General features: G+C 42.8%; 1 protein-coding gene across 2 annotated transcripts in view; it reads right to left on the bottom strand.

Annotated features, from left to right (window-relative positions):
- Positions 1–1,377: 1,377 nt before the first annotated feature.
- Positions 1,378–19,300, bottom strand: part of rcan2 (regulator of calcineurin 2) — a 139,127-nt gene continuing 121,204 nt past the window's right edge. For both annotated transcript variants that reach the window (XM_017701011.2, XM_017701012.2), the window contains one exon: positions 1,378–4,206. In XM_017701011.2, coding sequence (XP_017556500.1) covers positions 4,052–4,206 — 155 coding nt within the window. In that variant the 3' untranslated portion in view covers positions 1,378–4,051. The remainder of the gene's footprint in view (positions 4,207–19,300) is intronic.

The raw sequence follows: 19,300 nt of genomic DNA, 5'->3' as shown, positions 1-19,300 counted from the left end.
AATAACAGAATACAATGATGTGTAAATCATTTAAACCCTATATTTCATTGAAAACAGTACAAAGACAACAAATCAAATTTATTAAAGTTTTATTGTTTTTTGAATCTGACCATTTTGATTTTGATGCCAGCAACACATTTAAAAAAAAGTTGGGATGGGGCAACAAAAGGCTGGTAAAGTTGTGTAATGCTAAGAAACACCTGGTGGACATCTGATAAGGTTAACTAGCAACAGGTCAGTAATATGATTAGACCCAAAAAGAGCATTCCAGAGAGGCAGATTTAGAAGTAAATGTGGGGAGGATTTCACAACTCTGTGAAAAGCAAATAGTGCAGAAATTCAAGAATAACATTTCTAAATGTAAAATAGCAAAGAACTCAGGGATTTCATCATCTCTACCACATAATTTCATTAAAATGTTCAGAGAATCTGAAAAAAATTTTTATTTTGGCTGGCCATGATCTTTGGGCCCTCAGGCAGCACTGTATTAAAAACAGACATGGCTCTGTAGTGGAAATCTCTGCGTGGGCTCAGAAACACTTCTGAAAACCACTGTCTGTGAAAACAGTTCATCACTGCATCCCTCAAATGCAAGTTAAAGTTCTAAAACACAAAGAAGAATCCAAATATAAACAGGATCCAGAAATACTGCCACCTTCTCTGGGCCTGAGCTCATTTAAAATGGACTGAGGGGAAGTGGAAAAGTGTCCTGTGGTCCAACGAATCAAAATTAGAAAGTGTTTCTAGAAATCACAGATGCATTTTGCACATTATGAAATGAATATATGAAAATGGAGACCCTGAAACTGTTAAACAGTTGAAATCCTGTATCAAATAAGGACAGGGAAAGTTAAAAGGAGAGGTGATGCAACACAGTGAGCAACACATTCAAAACAGGCATATTTACTTTTCAAAAATACAATAAAAGTTCTGTTTCGACATTTGATATGTAGGATTTGATGTACAGTCGTTTTGCACAGCTCAACCTTTTTGAAAAGGTTTGTAGTGTTTGTAGTTATTCGATTTTCTACTAATTTAATCAGACTGATGTTCAATCACCCCGCGACCCTGACGGAGAAGTGGCTTGGAAAATGGATGGATGGATGGATGATGTTCAATCAAATGTGAGAAGACAAACCACTGCATTAAATTGTTCATTATAAAATAAGAGCCTGATGTTTGTACAAAAACACAGCACTAATTCATAAGAAAAAATGAATGTTTAATAATTCATGTAATAAATAAATATATTTGTAAATTATATGAACGTATTCACATTCTATAAAGGAGCTGTGCATTATTCTGCTGCCATGATGTTACGTACACTTTGCCTTTTTGTTGCATTGCCAACTGAAATAACCAGACAAGACCAAACCATTAAAACCAAACTCTTTTAATACTAACGAAGAATCATTTCGACTACTTATACATGGCTACCATGAATATTTCTACAAAAATGCAGTAAAAATAGTATTGATATATACAGATATGTCTTCTTTGTGTAGGCAGGCAGGTCAGACATGTAAATGACCAGAACACAGATAATCTTGCATGAGTACACAATACAGATATTGTTTCCTCAACAACATTTACACTAACTCCTGATCAAACAAACAGACTTTCGAAAGAGCAAAGATAATATACTGTGTCCAGAAAGAAATGTTAAAAATTGAATATTCGACCTTTTACGGATACAGTGTGCAGTTACGTGACTAACAAAGTGCTGGAATCACACAGAAATGTTCAGTAACGTACAGCAAGGTAAGCTGGTGTCATCTCTGTACATGGAGCTGGAATTTGTAGATTGTAGGAGTGTATGGGAAGAACTTATTGGTGCAAGATGGGCACAACAGGGGGCGCCATCTTAACGTTAAGGTCATATCAGTCTCGTTATATTGCTTTTGTCCAGTACACAGACATGACTGACCAGTGGTGTGTTTGCACCAGAAATGAATACTCAGTGTGAATGTTATGTAAATGTACATTAAATGTTACTATACAGACACATGGTTTAACATCTCTCACTGTTCTGGTTTGGGGATTTATGTTGCTACATGGTTTGGTCCCTTTGTCTGGGAGGCAACGATATCATGCATTGCTAGTCAGATAGACTCTAATTGAGCCTGAGGCAGAGAGATACACTGTGAGTCACAATGCAGATAGGAATGCGGTGGCAGAACGGAGAGTACCCTGTTTCCTGAACTGTAGTTAACTGAAGCCATGCATATCACCAACTAGAGGACTAAAAAACAATGACAGGCAGACCACATTAATCTGTTGCCATTCGATTCTTCCCTAATCCCACGGTATCGAATCTCAGAGGAGAGTATTTTTGGGAGAACGTACGGGGAGTCATGATATATGGAGTGTACGGACACTGAAGCTACATCCTTAAACACTGAACAGTACACACTTGAGCCTGCGAGCTTCTTCAAGCTTGTTTAGAAAAGCACGTTCATGACATTAATACATCACACAAGAGCTTCGATCGGTTACTACGACAATGGCACATCACAGGGCTGATGCGCTGCGGGGAAAAGGACTTTCAAACATCATTACACAAGCCAAAAGTCTGAGCATATTAAAGCAAGTTTCTGGCATGGAAAATGAAAAATTTACAGCATTTTGGGGGTGGGGAGTCGGGGTGGTAGTAGCCGAATGACGTCTTATGTACTTACTAGTACATAACGTACTAGTGTATTTCAGTATACTTTCTGTATATCATGGTACAGGAAACTCCACAGTTCTAACTGATGGTGCAGGATGTGTCCACTGTGTCTTTTGTACAATAGCTGATACACTGAGAGGAGCTGAAGGACATGCTTTAGTGTCTTCGTTTACATACAGCAGGGCATCTGTTTTAATGAAGGATCTGTAGGACCTGCAAACGAGTTAGGCACGCCAAAAAGACAGGAGCTGATTAAGGAAACAATAGCTCTTCATCAGCCCCGCACCTTTTTGTAATAGCACTTGGAGGATTCGTGTGATGTGTAATTGTGTCACATCATTCCGTTGGTTGTGTTCTGACTTGCAGTTGCTCGTGGAGACACACAGAACGGAAAGCGTCGGATGGGACCGGACAAATACAATAATCTCAGCAAACAAGTAACCGTGCATTATACAGATTCCTGAAATGGGACAGGATTGGCTTGTTTTTTTACACTTCGGTGGGACGAGACAGAGAAGAAAGGTTCACATTTAGGAGAAATCACAGAAAAGTCATATCACAGTTTCTCCACTGAAAGGTGTTGCATGGTTCCAGGGTTCGTGTTTCAGTTCAACGTTGGAAAAAAGCATCGTTTTCTGTGAGAAACACTGTCGAGTGATGAGAGACATGAGCCAGAACTCGACTGATACACACACACACACACACACCCCCCAAAGGAAATCACACAAACAGAGCGTGAGCAGAGAGCATGCACTGGCCTGATGAAGAAGGTCTGTGTGGGTGGACTGCACTTATGGCGACATGACAGTTCAACACAGACAGCATTCAGGAATATAAAACGAGGAACTGGTTTCGTTTGTATAATATACTTTTCGCAGGTGCTACTTGTGACTCATGCAACGCTGGTTTGCCGCCGCATTAGTCGGTTAGCATGCCCTCATGAAAACAAAACTACTTATCGCCAGCTGGGGGCGGTGCTGCGGGGTCGCGGATAATGAGCAAGAGCAAAGCCGCAGCTTACCCAGCTAACAGCAAACAGGCACGTCTAACGCTGGCATGCGGTGCGCCCCGTTAGCCAATTAGAGCTAAAAAGCAGAGACAAGTGACCAGGGTGACAATGTAGTTGGTGGCGAGAGAGAGAGAGAGAGAGAGAGAGAGATCGCGCGCGCGCGCGCTTATGGAGAAGAACGGACAACGGAATATAAAATTTGTTCACATGGTGCACATGGAGAGCGTGACTGAGGGATGGACAAGGAAGCGCCTCTGTCCACTGCTAGCGTGACGAGCCAGGTGCTGCAGAGTGCGGTGCCTAAGAAGGTATACGGGGGCGGGGGGCAACAGATCTTCTGGGTTTCGAGGCCAGAGGACAACGAGCTGGACAGGTCAATGCGAGACGGGCAGGTCCGGGCGTCGGGTCTGGATGATTTTTGGTTTGGAGCAATTCTTTGGTTCCTCCTCTTCCTCAGTGTCACTGTCGCACACATGGACCACCACGCTGGGTGTGGACTCTGTACCGGCGTGCAGTTCAAATTTCTCTCCTAAGAGAGTGAGAGAGCAGGAGATACAAGAGAGAAAGTACACTTATTTTGAGATTTCAATCAGGAATTTACTGATCCAACTTTTTCTCATCCACCACCAACATCTGAACTCCAGGATAGACCGTCTGTACAGAACTCTGTCAAAGAGCCCAACCTCTCTTTATCCCTTTGAATTAGAACAGGTCGTTTTTCTTGCTGTGCCTTTAAGCCTTTAAAAATGCTTTATAAAATAAAGCTGATGAGCTCATTTATGATTGGTTGCCCTGTATTGTGCCTCATTTAAAACACTCTTTCTAACTTCACAGACTGTCATAAATTAATACACACATGCCAAAAATGCCGTAAAAACTTTCTTTTCTTAGATTTGCACACTTTTAATACTAGAAGTCCCAGAGATTTCAACCTACCCCCTGAAGTCCTGAAAGTGGGTCAAAAGACCCTTAGTCCAAACTGATGACTCTGATGGCTCCAATTAGCATCCTTTCATTTGTAAATTTGGCCATTACCTGAGGAATCTGCAGGGGGACCCATAGCCTGCCTACACACAAACACCTCTCATCCCCCTCTGCCCAAATTCTACAGACAGGCCTGAGTGAGCTTGTTTCAAGAAACATACAGGAATTGGCAGCAAGATTATTCACAGGAAAAAAAATCTTACAAAATCAATAGACACATTGCAATTTACATATATGCATTTCTTACTTTATATACTTGAATTCTATTTACTTCATATCTTAGTCCTTAGTCAAAAACATGAAAAATATTTCTCATTCTCATTCCTTTCTTTTTATTTTCTTTTTGTCGTCCAATCCGTTTTTTTATTACTCAACATATTTTATGCTCACATTTTCTTTCCCCTTTTGTTCTTTTCTTTTTCTTTTCTTCACAAAAAATACAAGGCTTTTTCTTCACCTGCTTTTTCTTCTCCTGTTCTTCCATTTCCTTCATTCTTTTCTCTACATTGTTACATGTATGTATATATGAATATTATTTGAAAACTGTTTGACCATGCTGGCTAGCAAAATAAGCTGGCCAATAATAATTTATGCTGGCTAATAAAAAAAAAAGCAGGTGAAGAAAAAGTTAAAAATAAAAATGTAAAAGAATAAATAGACAAAACCTTTTATTTTTTTTTTTGAAGAAAAGAAGGATAAGGATGAAAACTGTTTGACCATGCTGGCTAGCAAAATACAAAAACATAGATTAGCTGGGGGTAGGTTGAATAGTGTGTTACCTGCAAGCCTATGCATGCCAAAAGAGGACTGATAGTGCTCTAATGGTTAGGTAGAAGGAGGGGGCATGTCCTGAGCATGGTGGCATGGTGGTGCACATTTTGAACAAATTAAAGTTGATTTAAATTAAAGTTGATCTTTTTTTTTTTCAATTGGTTTGGCTCATTTCTTGAAACCGAGGTGACATTCTCAAAACACCACGTGAAACACAGCTGAAGAGACTTTTTTGGGCATTTTGAGGGAACTGACAATTTGTATAAAACACACATTTTGTTTTGAAGCATACATAAAGTGTATGGGGGAGATGTGACCTTTCGCTGCTGATCTGTGATGTTGTGCTGCATTATACAGGTCATTTTGCCAAATGTACATATAGTTTGCAAAACAAAGTCTTTTACAAGAAATATGCAAAAGTTTTTAAAAAAGATGTGGAAGAAGTGGGTTCAAAATGACAGTTAGAAAAAGAAAACAAATTAATTGTGTTGATCCACCTCAACCTCTTGCAAAAGGGTGTAAGCAAAAGAATGTAAGTTGCTCCTGAGTGTCTGTCCACCCCCCAGCTGCATTGTTGTGCAGGGGACATGCATAAGGTTGCTAACACCTTAGCAAATTTGCATGCAGCCTTTTGTGCTGTGGGGGATAAATAGGTGACTGCTTCACCTATTTTGTTCACAAGAAACAAAATGCAGAGAAGGTTCACCACTCAACAGGCATTGGAACGGATCCTGAGTAACACCAACCCTTGTGACTCAGATGGAGAAGACATAGTCCTTCAACTGGATTCGGACTTTGAGCTGTCTTCAGGTTAGATTTCTCAAATTACCTATTTCCATTTTCTGACTATCTTTTTTATTTAGAACCAAAACAAAATGTTTAATTTTTAATTATTTATCTTGCAGATGAGGAGACTCGGTTGGCGAGTGAGCCAACAGAGACTGCAAAAGATGGTACAGTGTGGCGTGAAGAACAAGTGGGGAAACGTCTCCATTTCACCCCAATAGAACCGTACCCTACAGATGGAGAGCCAAGAGCTAGTGTCCGGAGTCACCTTCAGAGCTTCCTCTGTTTCATCACTATTGACATGCTTCGTAGCATTCAAGAATGGACAACACAACATGCACGTCACACAGAGCAGGTGGATTGGTTCATGGATCTCCCAGAACTAATGGCATTTATTTCAGTCATTATCTTGAGGGGGGTGACCAAGGTTCCATCACTACGTGACAGCTGGTCAGCAAACCTTGCAAACCCAAGGATCATTGCAACTATGGCCCGAAACCGCTTCCAAGACATCATGCAACACCTACGCTTTGATGACATGTTCACACGCAGTGAGCGAGTGGAGATCGATAAGTTTGCTGCAATCTCTGATGTGTGGAGATCATTTGTCACCAACTGCATCGCATCCTACAACCCTGGTCGACACATCACTATTGATGAACAGCTTTTCCCGTCAAAGACTCGCTGCTGTTTTCTGCAATACAGTGCAACAAAACCAGACAAGTTTGGTATTAAGTTTTGGGTGGCTTGCAACTTGAAATCAAAGTACATCTGTAATGTCCTCCCATATCTTGGCAAGGACCCCAGTCGTCCCAACGGGGAGAGACTGTCCGAGACTGTAGTGATGAGGCTGATGGAACCATTCATGGACAAGGGCAGAACTGTAACCACGGACAATTTTTTACATCACTCTCACTTGCACAACGACTGCTTAGCCGGAAAACCACTATCCTCGGCACAGTCAACAAGAGTCGCCAGGAAATTCCTCAATCCGCTAGACAGATGGACCGCACTGAATTCACCACTCAGGTGTTTTCAACCACTAGTGCAACACTGACAGTGTATGCACCCAAACGGAAGAAGGTCGTCTACATTCTCAGCAGCATGCACAGTGTGGTTGAGACTGAGGATACCAATGGACCAAATGCGGTAGTACAGCGTGCGTGCAGCAACACGGAGATGGCCAGTCGCCGTGTTCTACAACATGATTGACATGGCAGCACTAAATGCACATGTGCTTTATCAGGCATGCACTGGGGTGCAGGAGAGATGGGTGGACCTCCTGGTTGAGCTTGCAAAAGAGTTGGGTGACTCTCATGTGAGTGAGAAGAAGGCACGCAAGGAGAAACTGCTTCGGCAACAACCTTCCACACCCAGCTCTGGCAAAAGGGCAAAGTGTCAGGTCAACCATCGATGCACAAACAATTGTGCAACTGTGAGATGTGTCGACTGCTACAAATACACGTGTGGCAAATGTACCAGGGACATATCCTGGCAGTGCCAGGTATGTTCTGACAGTGCAGACAGACTGCTGAGTGAGTGAAGAAATGCTAGCCACACAAAGAAATGCCACTCACACACATGCAGCCCCCCACTGCAGACTATTGTAAATATGTGTGGAATTGTTTTATTCCTTGTATTTTTTGTATTTTTTTATAACAAAAATAAAAAGCATGGAAAGTTGTTCTTAATTTTTTCACGCTGAAATTTCAGTCCTCTTGACACAAATGCTTCTGGTCATTACTCACAGCTGTACCTTGCTGTAAAATTTCTAATTCTCTATTTAAAATAAAAAAAAAAAAATCATTCAAATAATGCTTTTTTGCTCAAATAAAACTAAACTAAATACAAAATGTATAATCTTTATATTATCAAATACAATAAACTGAATAGAACTAACTAGAAACTAAATAGCTAAACTCAATGGCAAACAACAACCTCCTGTGGTGCGCCAGTAATGGCCTTATTTACAGAACAAAAGACGGTGATTATAGGATGTTAGCTAAAATCCTTCAGGTCACTCGACCCGTCTCTGGGTTCCAGAGGTAGAAATGTTAAATGACCCCTCTCTGGGACTTCTAGTGTTAAATTTAAGAGGAATTTAATGGACAGTCAGGAAACTCCTCCCTGTAATACTAAAGCTGTACAGTAGAGGGGGCTCTTTTTCCACCAAAGCACAAAAACCTGAAGGCATGGCAGATATTAAAGTTAAGGGAATTTGCAATAGCCAGGGACTGAGAGCTGTCCTTATAATTGCTTTGAGGCTGAAGAGAGTCAAAGGGCGCCCTGAACGCCCAGCAGTCGACACAGCAGAGCAATACTTCTGTATGAACGTCGGGCTTCAAACGGCACCCACAGCCAATAACCCTCCACCTTGTGTGCAGAAGAACCACAAGCTAATGGAACCGACCACAGAATTGAACTCTATGCGCAAGGCCACCCAAGCAGTTTACAAGAGTCTTGTCAATCAAAGTGGCCAGCCTTCCTCGCTTAAAGCAACTGAAAGTTTGGATGGAATTTTCCTATAGAAACCCACAGCCTCTTCCACAGAGGGTTCCTTAGACCTACAGAACTTTTAAAGCAGCAGAGGAGAGCATCCGTATCTCTGCTGTCAGAACAAAACCTTGTATCTCCAATCTTGTAGCTTTACAGGAGAAGGAAAAAACATGCCTTACTCTTAATGGAAGTCAATGGAACCAGAGTTTTTTCCAGTTAATTCTGGGTTGTTTCTTTTGGTCCATTCACCATGAAATTTACATACAATATAAAGAGCAATGACAAAAATGGAGATACAAGGTTTTCTGTCAACAGCAGTGATGTGCTGAATTCAGTGGAATCCAAGGGATCAGTTTCTGGTTTTAACCTGCCCTCGTCCACTTTAACTATCCACTCATATGTGCGTCAGACCGGCGTTACACAAGTGGCCACTCGTGGCAATACCCTAACCCCAATGCCCTCAGCTTGTTAGCCTCAGTGTGCTAATCAGCTAGCCATGCACACTTTGCAATGCAAAACGCGACACAAAGCCACAACTGAACGCTGTGCTTTTGAAATGTAGAGCATCACAGTTCACTGCTTTAGCTTGTAAACAGCTATGTCTGCCTTTATTTTTAGGTTTGAGAAGAGAATCAGGTCTCAAATCACTTTTGAACAAGCTCTGCTGCTGAAGCTAATGCTGCTGTTCGCTTCATACATATGTTTTGAGGTCTTGTAGTCCTTCATCAGTCGTCAGCTTAGACCACAGAACCTCTGTTGGCTGGATATTTTGCTTGGTGGACTATTCTATTAATAATTTAAAGTTCTTTGGCGTCATCTTGTGATTTAATTATGGATGTCCTGATTTCTTTTTTGACTCCTGAACTGAGGCCTTTAATGATGAGCACTGGCCATGGTTTCCGAGTCTGATCTGTTATTTGTGTTGTCAAAGGTAATAAAGCTGCACAACTATTCATAACTACACATTCAACAGTATCACAGGTTTTTTAGTGCTAAGATGTAGGTTTTTGGGTTTAGGCTCTATATAGTTTTAGACATAGTGTTAGGTTTTTGATTAGAATGCTGAAGTTGAATTTAATCAACATTTAGTCGAATGTCAGTTTATGACATGGTAAAAATCTACAAAACGTCTACAGTGGATTGTTTAAAGAAATTGACAACAACAATTAAGTGACTTTTATTATTAAGTGACCCTTAGTCCCACAACGGGGAAATTTCACCTCTGCATTTAACCTATCAGTGCAATGAAACACCACATACACACTCAGTCACGTACTGTCGGTTCTGGGGATCGAACCGGCAACCTTTCGGTCAGTTAGGTTTAGTTTATATGAATCACCTTGTTTATTCCCGTGCACATGCACATCTGACAGAGAGCAAATTGCTTTGATCAGTTTTATAAAATAATAGTACAAGAATTTTTTAATGTTCTTTCTATCGTGAATTTTCACATGATACACCAGTCAGAGTTCCAGAGGAAAAGAGACTCGGCCCATCCAGCCCAGTTATTGTCCTAAGAGTCGTTCTTAGCAGTAATCAGAAGGTTCTTCATGCTTCTGAGTTTGTGGTTCAGTCTGAGCAGACAGGAAACATTTACCAGGTCAACACTGCAGACTCTCTCTCTCTGTCTCTCTGTGTCTCTCTGTCTGTCTCTCTCTCTGTCTCACTCTCTGCCTCTCTGTCTCGCTCTCTCTCTCCCTCTCCCTCTGTCTCTCTCTGTCTGTATCTCTGTGTCTCTGTGTCTCTCTGTCTCTCTCTCTCTCTCTGTGTCACTCTCTGTCTCTCTCTCTCTCTCTCCCTTCCTCTCTCTCTCTCTGTTTTTACAGGCTAAGAGGAGTGTAAACATTGAGCTGAGCTGGGTGAAGGAGCTCTGAGCGCGTGCGATTGTGTGTATGCAAAGAAGGAAAAGCAGAGGAACGAGAGAAAGTTTATAAAGGCACCTCTGGGCTGCTTGACTGTGTGGTGTGCTGGCGTAGCTAATGGACAGACTGTGCTGGGATGAGGAGCTTTTCTCTATTTCTCTGGAAAATCTCTGCACGAAGTCGAGGGTGCTGTCGTTTCTCTCTGCTACATAAGTGTAATTTAATAATCCCATGATTATTTATATGTAGAGAACAGGGATGCACGATGATATTCACACAGCCCATAATCCAATATGATGTACTTTATTTACTCCAGGCAGCTGACTGTACTGAATTGAGAGGCTCATACTGAACAATACAGATGATGATATCAGATATCATCCACTAGGTATCCACTAGGCATGTGACGATACACTCAGCTCACGAAAACGAAGCTCACGAAGCTCATGAAAACACCAATGCCTCTAGTTATTGCTGTGGCTCTGATGCTTGACTGTGGAAGTTGAGGTCTGAATGTGTTTGTCAGCGTTGTCTGGCTTGTTTTCTTCACAGGTGGAGTTGTTGATTTGAGTACTGTGCTGTGGTGGTGCTGTAAATGTCTCTGCATCGTGGAAGGCTACAGGGCCGGATGGCATCAGCTGTGCGGGATAGTGGAGCACATTTTTAACACAGGCCTGAAGCTGGGGAGAGTACCACAACTGTGGAAAACATCTTGTGTGGTGCCATTGCCAAAAACACAGCACCCAAAGGACCTCAGCAGCTACAGGCACCGACACTGACGTCACACCTGATGAAGACACTGGAGAGGCTGGTCCTTAGACAACTCCGCACTATGGTGAGCTCATCTATGGACCCACTTCAGTTTGCCTACCAACCTGGCATCGGGGTGGATGATGCTATCATCTACCTGCTGCATGGAGCTCTTTCTCACCTGGAGAAGCCTGGGGGCACTGTGAGAATTATATTCTTTGATTTCTCCAGTGCTTTCAACACCATACAGCCTGGTCTCCTGAAGGACAAGCTGGAACAGGCAGGGGTGGGCCATCACCTAACACACTGGATCCTGGACTACCTCACCAACCGTCCACAGTATGTGAGGACAAGGGACTGTGTGTCCGACATGGTGGTCTGTAACACAGGGGCCTCACAGGGGACGGTGTTAGCACCGTTCCTCTTCACCCTGTACACTGCAGACTTCATGTACAACTCACCAAACTGCCACCTACAGAATTTCTCTGATGACTCAGCGATCGTCGGCCGCATCACAAATGAGGATGACAGAGAGTACAGAGAACTGATTCAGGACTTTGTGGACTGGTGTCTGCGGAATCACCTACAGATCAATGCAGGGAAGACCAAAGAACTGGTGGTGGATTTCCGCAGGCGCACACATCCCCCTCCAGCAGTGAACATCCAGGGAACGGACATTGAAAGAGTGGTCTCTTATAAGTACCTGGGTGTGCACCTTAACTGTAAACTGGACTGGTCAGACAACACAGCTGCACTTTACAGGAAGGGACAGAGCAGACTCTACCTGCTCAGGAGACTGAGGTCATTTGGAGTGCAGGGGCCACTCCTGAGGACCTTTTTCGACACAGTGATGGCATCAGTCATCTTCTATGGAGTGGTCTGCTGGGGCGGCAGCATCTCCACTGCAGACAGGAAGAAACTGGACAAACTGATCAGGAGGGCTGGCTCGGTCCTAGGGACTCCTCTAGACCCAGTGCAGGCGGTGGGAGAAAGGAGGATGCTTAACAAGCTAGCATCCATGCTGGAGAACGACTCCCACCCCATGCGTGAGACTCTAGTAGCACTGAGCAGTTCCTTTAGTGACCGGCTCCTTCACCCCAAGTGTGTGAAGGAGCGCTATCGCAGGTCCTTCCTTCCTGCTGCTGTGAGACTGTACAACCAGCACTGCTCCCAGTAGACCACATACAATACAATATACACTTACATTCAGAATGCGAATATTTTTCATTGTGCAATATGCTAAGTGCAATACAGATTCCTATGCATTTATTTTATTATTATCCTTATTTTGTTGTAAATAGTCTAGAGATTTAGCTTTAATTTTTATTATTTATAATGTTGATAAGGTTTATACTGTTTCCCGTTTCTACTACTGAGTGCCTTACTCCTGTTACTCTGCTGCTGCTGTAATACTGTGAATTTCCCCGTTGTGGGACTAATAAAGGATCTTATCTTATCTTATCGTGCTCGTATTAGCCGCGGTGTACGGCATTGTTTTCATACAATGTTTGCATATGGTCCGTGTCTTATCAGTCACTCTCTTGCCATTTATCATTTCCGCCGGGTACCCAAAATGCTGCCAAACAAACGATTTGAAAGTGGCGGGGAGATGACGTCAATGCTGCACACCAGCGTCAAGGGTCAAACAGTCAGAGAGAGCAAGAAGGAGAGAGAAAGACAGAGAGAGACAGACAGAGAGAGGGAGAGAGAGAGAAAGAGAGACAGAGAGAGGGAGAGAAAGAGACAGACAGACAGAGGGAGAGAGAGACAGAGAAAGACAGAAGGAGAGAGAGATAGAGAGAGAGGGGGAGAGACAAAGAGAGAGCCCGGGGGGGGGGGGGGGGGGGGGTGCAGACTCTACAGAGCTTTGGGGACAAAACCAGAAGCATGATCACTAGAGCATTTGAAAGATTGGAGCGATAAAGTGATGGAGTGATGCAGTAGTGCAGTGATGCAGTAGTGCAGTGATGGAGTGATGCAGTGACGCAGTAGTGCAGTGATGCAGAGACACAGTAGTGCAGCGATGCAGTGATGCAGAGACCTAGTAGTGCAGTGATGGAGTGATGCAGTGACGTGTGGCCCGCAGCGTCTCATTTACTATAAGACATATCTCTGCTCAGACTGGAAGAGCAGCTCGAGTGGCTAATTCCTCATTAATCTCATTGACATTCGCAGTGCAGCACATCTGCATTACCTCCTATTCACGAGTGCACATCATCAGAAGAAGCTGCAGCTGCATGCGTGTGTGACAGTGATAAGCTTGTATCAGCGAGAGACACACAATCACACCTCCCAGCTACTACTGCTGCACCTCATCAGAGAGAGGGAGACAGAAAGAGGGAGAGACAGATAGAAAGAGCCAGCGGGAATGAGACAGAGAGAGAAAAGGAAATTGAATGAGAAAGAAGGATAAAGAGACAGAGAGAGAAAGATAGAAAGAGCCAGAGGGAGTGAGACAGAGACAGAGAGAAAAAGAAATGGAATGAGAAAGAAGGATAAAGAGACATAGAGAGAAAAACAGAGAGAGAGTGATAGAGAGAGAGAGCGAGGGACAGAGAGAGAGAGAGGGGCTGTGTAGAGGACAGATGGATGTCAGTGTGGGTTCAGCAGGCCGGCACAATGACAAACTGGTTCTATTTTTAGAGCATTCTTTCTGAGGGGGGAGGGGGGGGACACTTCACAGCACTTCACATCATTTTCCTTCAGCCATCCAGCTTCTCTACCAACAAATCACAGTTTATTAATTATACAAGATTACTTAGCAACCATTCAAAAATAAACTCTGCGCTGACTGCAAACAAACAAACCCATAAAGCAGCAGATCGTGTCCGGATGGGCTTCACTAACAAACACTCAGCCAACCTGATAATCAACAGCATGACATGCCTTCCTTCACTGTACAGAGGGCTCTGATCACTTGTCAAGGTTTACTTCTAAGCAACAACCAGGATTCTTTAGAGCCCTGATTGTTGCTTAGAAGTAAACCTTGACAAGTGATCAGAGCCCTCTGTACAGTGAAGGAAGGCATGTCATGCTGTTGATTATCAGGTTGGCTGAGTGTAATTTTATTTCTTCAAAATTCTATTCTAATTTTTCTCAGTTTATTATCTTTACATATATTTATTTCTTTATGTAAGTCGTCATGGCGACTCAGGATCTCATATTTCTGTAACACAGAAGGAGAATTTAATATATGCGCATGTTTACAGATTGGCCTCTTCATCCTTTCTGATGATGATGAAGTGGCGACCCATTAGATCAATACAGTATAAGGTCCAGCTCCCTCAATCAGGCCAGTACACTGCACACACACTGCGTGACAGGCTTGTAAGATTGTTTGTAAGATGCTGTTGTCCAGCTGTGCTTCCCAGCCCACACCAACTGAAGATGGCAAGAAAAGTGAAAACTTTCTGATGATGGAATTTCCTGCAAGGAATTCTCTTTAGATGCTCTGTTAGCAGACTGTCTGCACCTGAAAGGCTGTTCCTAAATCTAAACTAGGGTGTCTCCCTTCCTGCAGAATTTTGATCCAACCTGCATCTGAAAACGCTGAAGAAGCCCACTAGGTAGAGCAGCTGGAGTTGATCATTGTAACTGCTCACCGAAGCCCATTGCTGATATTAAATTATTAGTCTGGGCTACATTCAATTTTATTTTTGGATTTTATTCAGTGCCCTAAAGACAGACATCATGTCATGGCTGCTACAGCTCACTGATTACAAAATACAATGCAGATTATGGAACAATATCATATTGAAATTGTCCAACTTATTAGCCACTGCAATAGATGAAATTCTGTAAGTGATATCCAGCACCATCATCAGTCCGCTCAAGCCTGTTCTGAGCTGGAACGTTCTCCAGCTATTGCGTACACTCTTAGCCACACAGCTTAAATATTTCATTAAGTACTTTTGCTTACTTGGGCCGAAGCGTCTGGGCACTCCTCATGTAAACAGAGCAGAAAACAACAAAAGTATTTCTCTTTAATGACCCTGGCACACGCATGTGTGTACGAGTGTGTGTGTGTGTGTGTGTGTGTGTGCGCGTGTGACTGGATGTTTGTGTGTGTGAGTGTATGTGTGTGTTTGTGTGTGTGTGTGTGAGTGCATGTGTGTGTGTGTATGTGTATGGGTGTGTGTGTGTGTGTGTGTGTGTGAGTGTATGTATGTATGTGTGTGTGTGAGTGCATGTGTGTGTGTGTGAATGTATGTGTGTTTGTTTGTGTGTGTTGTGTGTGTGTGTGTGTGTGTGTGTTGTATGTATGTGTGAGTGTATGTGTGTGTATGTGTTTGTGTGTGTGTGTTTGTGTGCGTGTGTGAATGTATGTGTGTGTGTGTTGGATGTGTGTGGGTGAGTGTATGTGTTTGTGTGTGTTTGTGTGTGTGTGTGAGTGCATGTGTGTGTGTTGTATGTATATGTGTGTGTGTGTGTGTGAATGTATGTCTGTGTTTTTGTGTGTGTGTATGGGTGTTTGTATTTGTGTCTGTGTGTGTGTGAGTGTGTGTGTGTGTGTGAATGTATGTGTGTGTGTTTGTGTGTGCGTGTGTGTGAGTGTATGTGTGTGTGTGAATGTGTGTGTTTTTGTGTGTGTGTGAATCACACATCCAACACACAAACACACATACATTCACACACGCACACACCAGCTACAGGACCCCAACCAATCCGGGTTCAAACCAGCCCACTCTACTGAAACTGCACTCATCGCAGTTTCAGAGAAACTCCATGCAGCAAGGCCAGCTGGACTGTCATCAGTTCTCATTCTTCTCGACCTCTCTGCAGCCTTTGACACTGTCAATCACAAGATTCTTCTGTCTATCCTTTCTGGCCTTGGCATTTCAGGAACAGCATGGAAGTGGTTTAAGTCCTACCTAGAGGGGCGCTCCTACCAGGTAACATGGAGGGGCTCAACATCCACTCCATGCAACCTCTCCACTGGTGTTCCTCAAGGTTCAGTTCTGGGTCCTCTCCTATTTTCTCTCTATACCCGCTCACTCGGACATGTTATTTCTTCTCATGGCTTTTCATATCACTGCTATGCTGATGACACACAACTCATCCTTTCTTTTCCTCCTAATGACACACAGGTCTCGACTCGGATCGCAGCATGTCTGGCAGACGTTGCATCGTGGATGACAACCCACCACCTCAAGCTGAACCCAAGCAAGACGGAGATGCTTTACATCCCGGGATCTTCTGGTATTCGGTGTGATCTCTCAATTCCCTTTGAGAACACCCTGATTACTCCATCTACAGAAGCTCGTAGTCTTGGGGTAGTTGTAGATGACCAGCTCTCTTTCACGGCTCATGTTGCTAACCTGACTCGGTCATGCAGATTTCTCCTTTACAACATCCGGAGAATTCGACCTTTTCTCTCTAGAGAGGCCACACAGGTACTCGGTCAGTCTTTAGTCATTTCTAGACTAGATTACTGTAACTCCCTTCTGGCTGGTCTTTCAATGCGTACCATTAGGCCACTGCAACTGATCCAGAATGCTGCAGCTCGACTTGTCTTCAACCTTCCTAAATTCAGCCATGTCACTCCACTGCTGCGTTCCCTTCATTGGCTTCCTGTAGCAGCTCGCATCAGATATAAAACCCTGATGTTGGCCTACAAAGCCAAAAATGGTCCAGCTCCTTCCTACTTGAGATCAATGGTGAAAGCTAGATCCGTACCGAGAGACCTTCGTGCTTCAAGTACGGCTCGACTTGACCCACCATCTTACAGATCACAAGGAAAACATGCCTCCAGACTGGTCTCTGTCCTGGCACCAAGGTGGTGGAATGAACTTCCCTTAAGTGTCCGAACAGCAGAATCACTTGCTGTCTTTAAACGACGTCTGAAGACCCATCTCTTTACACTACACTTATCTAATCACTAACACTGTCTATTAAAGATCTTCACCTCTTTTTGTTCACTGTATTTTATTACAAACTTTTTTTCAGCAGGTTTAGTGTTGTGTAGACTCTGTGTTGAGTTGTAGGTATTTTTCTACTTGTTGTATTTGTTTTAGGTCTCAATGCAAAGATAACTTCAGGTAGCAATTTAGAGCAAAGCTCTTTAAAATTATGTCGACCTTTATTAACATGAGATATTCTGAAGTAATGACAAGCACTTTTGTAAGTCGCTCTGGATAAGAGCGTCTGCTAAATGCCATAAATGTAAATGTAAATGTAAAATGTGTGTGTTTGTGTGTGTATGTGTGTGTTTGTGTGTGTGTGTGTATGTGTGTTTGTATTTGTGTGTGTTTGTGTATGTGAGTGTGTGTTTGTGTGTGTATGAATGTATGTGTGTGTGTTTGTGTGTGCGTGTGTATGTGTGTTCTTCATGGTGACAACATTCTCCTACAATTATGTTGAAACGATCATTTGGCGGTGCATATTGTCTGTAGACTGTTCTTTTAAATAGCAAAATAACTAAATATAATATGCTGTGTGTCGTTTCTCAGACATTAGCCCATCAAAAATACCTCAATCTATCAAATCTCAAATATCTAACTTGGCCAAATTGTGCTCAGTCATGTCGAATACGCTTTACAGCCTCACTGATAGTGATTTCAATTGTTTTATACGAAATAAATTAGTTAGCAAGACAAAGAAACACAATTATAATTTACCACCCAAACTGTGGAGCTCTTTTCTCCACTGATCTAATTTCATTTCACAACATTCAGACGAAAAAAAACTTTACACAACAGCTAGTAACAGATAGTAACGCAGAAAAGTGGCTGTGAAATGCTATTCTTTGTAGCTACAGCAGCTGTAACCATCGGTAGTTCAGTGCATTATAATTGCGGAAGTCTCACTGCGCCACTCCTCCAGCGGCAGGGCTGCCACCTCCCTTTATGTTAGAGAATCTCTGTCTGGGCTGAAACATTCCATAGTACTTCCATGTGAATGGGCGGGGCTAAACTGCTAGGCTGAACATGTGAATGAGTTGGTGTTCATAACATCATAAAAAACATAGGTTTCTATACATGGACTGCTTGGACTGGGAAACATGGGGGGTACGTGTAGAAGCTTTAACAGACAACACCAAACTCAACACAGCAAGGAAACTGGGCCATCATTACATAACACACATCAGCGATGCTCAGAAACAGCACTGCAGAATCAAACCTACCTAAAAACAAAGACTCCTTGCACAACAACAGCCATTCTCGCCTTCTGATAGCAATCAGACACAGATGAGGTGCCTTGGCTGAATGGAGCGTTTGTTTTGCATCCCACATGGTTTCACTTCAGTGCTGTTGATTCCTCACTGCTGTCTCTGCCTCCTCTGTCGCTGAGCTGTGTATAAAATCTGTGCGGCTCATTTCGGTACGTCAAAACACTGAAGTACATATGATTAAAGGACCACATAATGAAAGATCACTGAAACAGCCAGTCATTAACTATCACAGTGGGGAAATAGTGCAAAACAGTTCTCTTATTTAATTTACAGCCAAGTACAAGTTCATTTTTCAAGAGATATTTTTGAAGAGATTAGATAAAAGATAACACACTTGCATGAGGAAGAGGAAAGCCAAAGGAAAACTAGTGAAAGCTTTTCAAATCTGGAGGTCAAATCTGAGATGGGACCCCTAACAACCATGTGGGAGCTGGTAGACACCAAAACTGCAGCGTCAGTAACTGAGGGGTTAATTCACAAATGAACCCAAAGTAGGCAAAAAATTAAAGAAGCAGGGGCTGAAAATGATGTTTGTTTGTGAACTACAGTCTAGTCTCAGAGGGGATATGAGCTTGCGGCCCCTCCTGTAATAGGACTCACGTTAATTATACACACATGCTTGTATGAGCTCTACTGTACAGAAACAGGCAGTTTAAAGGATTAGTCTCATTTTTCAGAGGAAAAATCTAGGAAGCTCTTAAAACCGGAAGGAGGAGTTCAATCAAAAAGCTACTGCTACTAACAATGACTGAGAGAATACTCACCAATTAGCATTATGAAGTCAGGCTAGTTGGTGGTTGCTG

Source organism: Pygocentrus nattereri, chromosome 4 (genome assembly GCF_015220715.1).
Source record: "Pygocentrus nattereri isolate fPygNat1 chromosome 4, fPygNat1.pri, whole genome shotgun sequence".
NCBI classification, from domain to species: Eukaryota; Metazoa; Chordata; class Actinopteri; order Characiformes; family Serrasalmidae; genus Pygocentrus; species Pygocentrus nattereri.
Note: the sequence above shows the minus strand (reverse complement) of the source record. Positions and strands in the feature narration are given on the sequence as shown.